Source organism: Antennarius striatus, chromosome 12 (genome assembly GCF_040054535.1).
Source record: "Antennarius striatus isolate MH-2024 chromosome 12, ASM4005453v1, whole genome shotgun sequence".
In the NCBI taxonomy this organism is placed as follows: Eukaryota; Metazoa; Chordata; class Actinopteri; order Lophiiformes; family Antennariidae; genus Antennarius; species Antennarius striatus.
In genome coordinates, this window is record NC_090787.1 from 13,085,400 (window position 1) to 13,089,716 (window position 4,317).

Below are 4,317 nucleotides of genomic sequence, written 5' to 3' on the forward strand. Positions count from 1 at the left end.
ACACACACACACACACACAAATCAATGGATTTCCATTACAGTTGGTGGGCCGATGGGTCCTCTTTGGCCTTCATCCAAAATCTTGATTATTGCATGATCAGTTTCTTAGGATTTTTTTTTTATTCATAACTGAATGTGAGGACGGCCTTAAAATGAAAGTCATTGTCACATTATCTCAGATTTGGCTGGTGTTAGACAAAAGCAAAGGTGTGCTGCCACTGAATAAAAACGTTCTTAATGAATGATATCAGAGGAAGCAAAGATGTGTCACTATTGCTGGATTACTGATACCGCAGGATCCTTGATTATGTGTATTGTAACCCCTTTTGTAATATACTGTATAAGATATTGATTTAGTACATGTGCTTTCCTTATTTGGTATCTATGTGCTTATTTTGACCTGACTCTTCAGTATGTCTACAGTAATAGCTATTTTATTGTTTAAATATAACATAACATTATACAGCTCCTCGTTTGTTTATGTTGCTGCTATAATGAAGTTGCGTGCCGTGTGATTTATACTTAGTTGAGTAGCCATTGCAGTTTCTTTTGGATTTGAAAAAACTGCAATGATTTCCCTCATGATTTATTCAAAAATACATTTTTAGGGCATGTCTGATATATGTAATTTATATTAATGTACAATTTCTTTTGCTCTCTCTCTCTTTCAGATGTAAATGGAGAAGCAAAAAGTTTCCCGAAAGAAATTGGACATCTATATGATTTTAAAGTGCACTGCATTAGAGCGCAGGCAGCCTTTCTTCTCTCTAAAGTAATCCATTACTGACAATTAATGTCAAAGTGCGTGCCGGAGCAGCTTCAGGCTGTCTCAATGGATGAAACATCGCTAATGGAAAGAAAGCCTCACAAGATCCAGCTCACCAGGCTACACCTATTCTAGCATGATGCCTTCAAAAGTGTCATGTTTGTATCTGTTAACAGTTGTGTGCTGGGCAAGTGCTCTGTGGTACTTGAGCATATCTCGCCCAACTTCAACTTATGTGGGCCACATGTCCATTCCAATACGTAAGACAGCGAAGCCCCACAAAAACATGACCTTCACCAACATTCGCACCCGCCCTCTGAACCCACATGCCTTTGACTATGTCATCAATGAGCCAAAGAAGTGTGAAAGCGACAGTCCCTTCCTGGTCATCCTCATTAGCACCACACACAAGGAGTTCGATGCACGGCAGGCCATCCGGGAAACCTGGGGGGACGAGAGCACCTTCGCCGACGTCCGTATTCTCACCATCTTTCTGCTTGGCAGGAACACGGACAGCGTTCTGAACCAGATGGTGGAGCAGGAGAGCCAGATCTTCCATGACATTGTGGTGGAGAATTTTATCGATTCCTACCACAACCTCACCCTCAAGACTATGATGGGCATGCGGTGGGTGGCTACTTTCTGCCCCAAAGCGCAGTATATCATGAAGACAGACAGCGACATCTTTGTCAACATGGACAATCTGATCTATAAACTCCTGAAGCCCACCACCAAGCCCAGGAGGAGATACTTTACTGGCTATGTCATAAATGGCGGACCCATAAGGGACATGCGCAGTAAGTGGTACATGCCCAGGGACTTGTATCCTGACAGTAAATACCCACCGTTCTGTTCAGGCACTGGCTACGTGTTCTCAGCCGACGTAGCTGAGCTGATTTACAAGACTTCACTGCACACAGGACTGTTACACCTGGAGGATGTGTATGTGGGACTGTGTCTGCGGAAACTGGGTATACACCCGTATCAGAACAGTGGTTTTAATCACTGGAAAATGGCATACAGTCTGTGCAGGTATAGACGAGTTATCACTGTGCACCAGATCTCCCCAGAGGAGATGCACCGCATTTGGAATGACATGTCAAGCAAGAAGCACTTGAGATGTTAGAGGGACCTGAGGACCACTGGACGGTGTTTATTTTACTTTTACTCTTTGTCAAAAGTCACAATGAGTCATCTAAAAACATCGAGGGCTCTTGCAAGTCTCAACTTCTAGACGGATATTTTCATTAGCATCATTTCTGTCTCTTTCTGCTGATTGCACCTCACGATTGTTAATGAATGCATGAGGCTTGTAAAGAACGCATTCTCACGCATCAAACAGTGGTGTTGCTACTGAAGGCATTTTGTTCATGTATTCCAGGTCTATTTTAAGCAGATATTTTTGTAAACATAGTGTTGATGAGCATTAAGCACTAAGTCTTGTGGCCTAATGGTGGAGATGGTGTTTAAACCCGACGACCTTGATTCAAGCTCTTACAAGACTACTTTATTCCCTCTTTAAGTGTCCTTGAGCAAGATACTAAATCTATAGCAAGTGCGTGGTTGCTGATTAAGAACAATGATCTACATGCAAGAGCAAAAGTTGAAAGAGAATCAATGAGGTATTAAATAGGTTTATCTACAACAAGAAGTATTTAACAAATGAGAGAATTAAACTGTTAATCTTATTCCACAACAAAACCATGCTGACTGTTGAGGGAAAACTAATGCACACCCACGCTGCTGTCTTTATCTTGAGCCGCAGATATGAAGCTGAAATTCTCCAAACAAATACTGTCCAAATTATATTTTTCTTTAGCTTAGTAAGAAAACCTTGAAACGAAACTCACTGAATGATCTTTACTGTCTTTTTTCTTCTTTTTTTTTTTTTTTCAGATGTCATCTTAAGTTCACTGCCTCTTTTCTCTGATGTCAGATGAATACTTGGGTTTGAAGATGCTTTTTTGTTTTCATCGCCCTCTTTGAGATTTTTATGATTGCATTGTTTTACTGCATCTCCTCATTACTGCAGCAGCTGCTCCAGGTTATTATGTATGCTGTGCATCAGCAGCTCATCAGCAGAAATACAGTACAGAACAATGTTGTGGGCGTAGGAGTCCAATGTGGTGATGACTATTACAAACTGGATGTATAATCTATGATATCAATGATTACTGAAGCACTGCTACTGATATCAAAGTTTGTTTCCCAGAAAATGTGGCTAATTTTATTTTTTTGAAGTTTTCTATTATTACAACCTGATGTGACATTTACTGTGAAAGCGTCTATCCCACAAGGGGTTGTTGTCATGTAATGTATGTTTTTTATATTAAAAAGCAAATACTTGAATACTAAAAGCAAATAATTGCTTTTGTTTTTGCTTTTTTTAAGTTGCATTTATCAGAGTTTCTTAAGTTTATGTCTTTATGTTTGAATTTTAAGGTGATTGTTTTTAATTTACTGAAGGATCTTCTTCTTTTCTCCTTTTGGCTTTTCCCTTCAGGGGTCACCACTAACTATACTCTTGGCTTTCCTCTTCTCTCTCTTCCTATGAACACATTTTCTTCCTCTCCTTTGACCAACAGTAGTCCAATTTCCACCTGGACCCTGTAGGTCAACAGCGCCGATGGCGGTCGTTATTAACCCGGGCCTCGACCAATCCGTTATGGAAGTCATAGGTTTGATTCGCATGTTTGATTTGGCAAAAGTTTTGCGTTGGATGCCCTTCCTGACACAACCCTCTGTATTTATCCGGGCTTGGGACTGGCACAATAAGACACTGGCATGTGCCCTCTTGTGGCTACATTGTTTTCATTTATTCAAGGATATTGGCTATAAATTTAAAATTGCAGTACAAGAATAAAAGTCAAGTTCATCTCAAAGTCCATGTTATCAGGTGTAAACAAAAGATGGTCAAAAGTGGATTAAATTTGACTAAATTCCTGAGACAAGACCGACAACACAGTAGTGATGTAGCAACACTTGTTGGTTTTAGTTTGAGCTTTTTATATATTACATTTTTTTTAGGGTCTTAAGGTGTAATTGCTTCTTTCAGAAACTGTGTGGTGTCACTTCACAGTGAACACAATCCTAGTTTTCTTATTGATGTCGCAGCCAAATTTATTCAGCAGAAGCAGTTTACTGCTCATGCCTCACAGTGATTTTTTTTATTCCTGCAGAAAACATCTCTTGGGTGAAAAGGGAAGCCCCACATGTTGCTTTTCCTGTTTTCCATTTTTGTCCCTGTAAGAGGATTTTTTTTCAGTTCTTTTTTATCCAAACAGAGAATTTAATAACAGTGTCACATGCTGTGTACAGACTGTAAAGTTGCTTGAAGCCTGTTTATTTATAACATTGATATACCTAAAAAAAAAAATTTACAGTAGTGAATGGCCAATATTGAAATCATTTTACAAAAAAAATTACTCCACATAATTATAGATTTAGTGTAGCTGCAGGATAAATATAGTTATAATTCAGTATATTATAAGAGCTAATAGTAAACACCCCACACCACATGTAAATAATACTAATTCTTTATTGTTGCTCCT

The 4,317-nt window shown here is 39.1% G+C and overlaps 1 protein-coding gene across 1 annotated transcript in view; it reads left to right on the top strand.

Annotated features, from left to right (window-relative positions):
- The window catches only part of b3galt1b (UDP-Gal:betaGlcNAc beta 1,3-galactosyltransferase, polypeptide 1b), a 39,339-nt gene extending 36,297 nt beyond the window's left edge, over positions 1-3,042 (top strand). Inside the window, exon 2 of the mRNA XM_068329712.1 lies at positions 672-3,042. Coding sequence (XP_068185813.1) covers positions 903-1,892 — 990 coding nt within the window. The 5' untranslated portion in view covers positions 672-902 and the 3' untranslated portion in view covers positions 1,893-3,042. The remainder of the gene's footprint in view (positions 1-671) is intronic.
- The last annotated feature ends 1,275 nt before the right edge of the window (positions 3,043-4,317 follow it).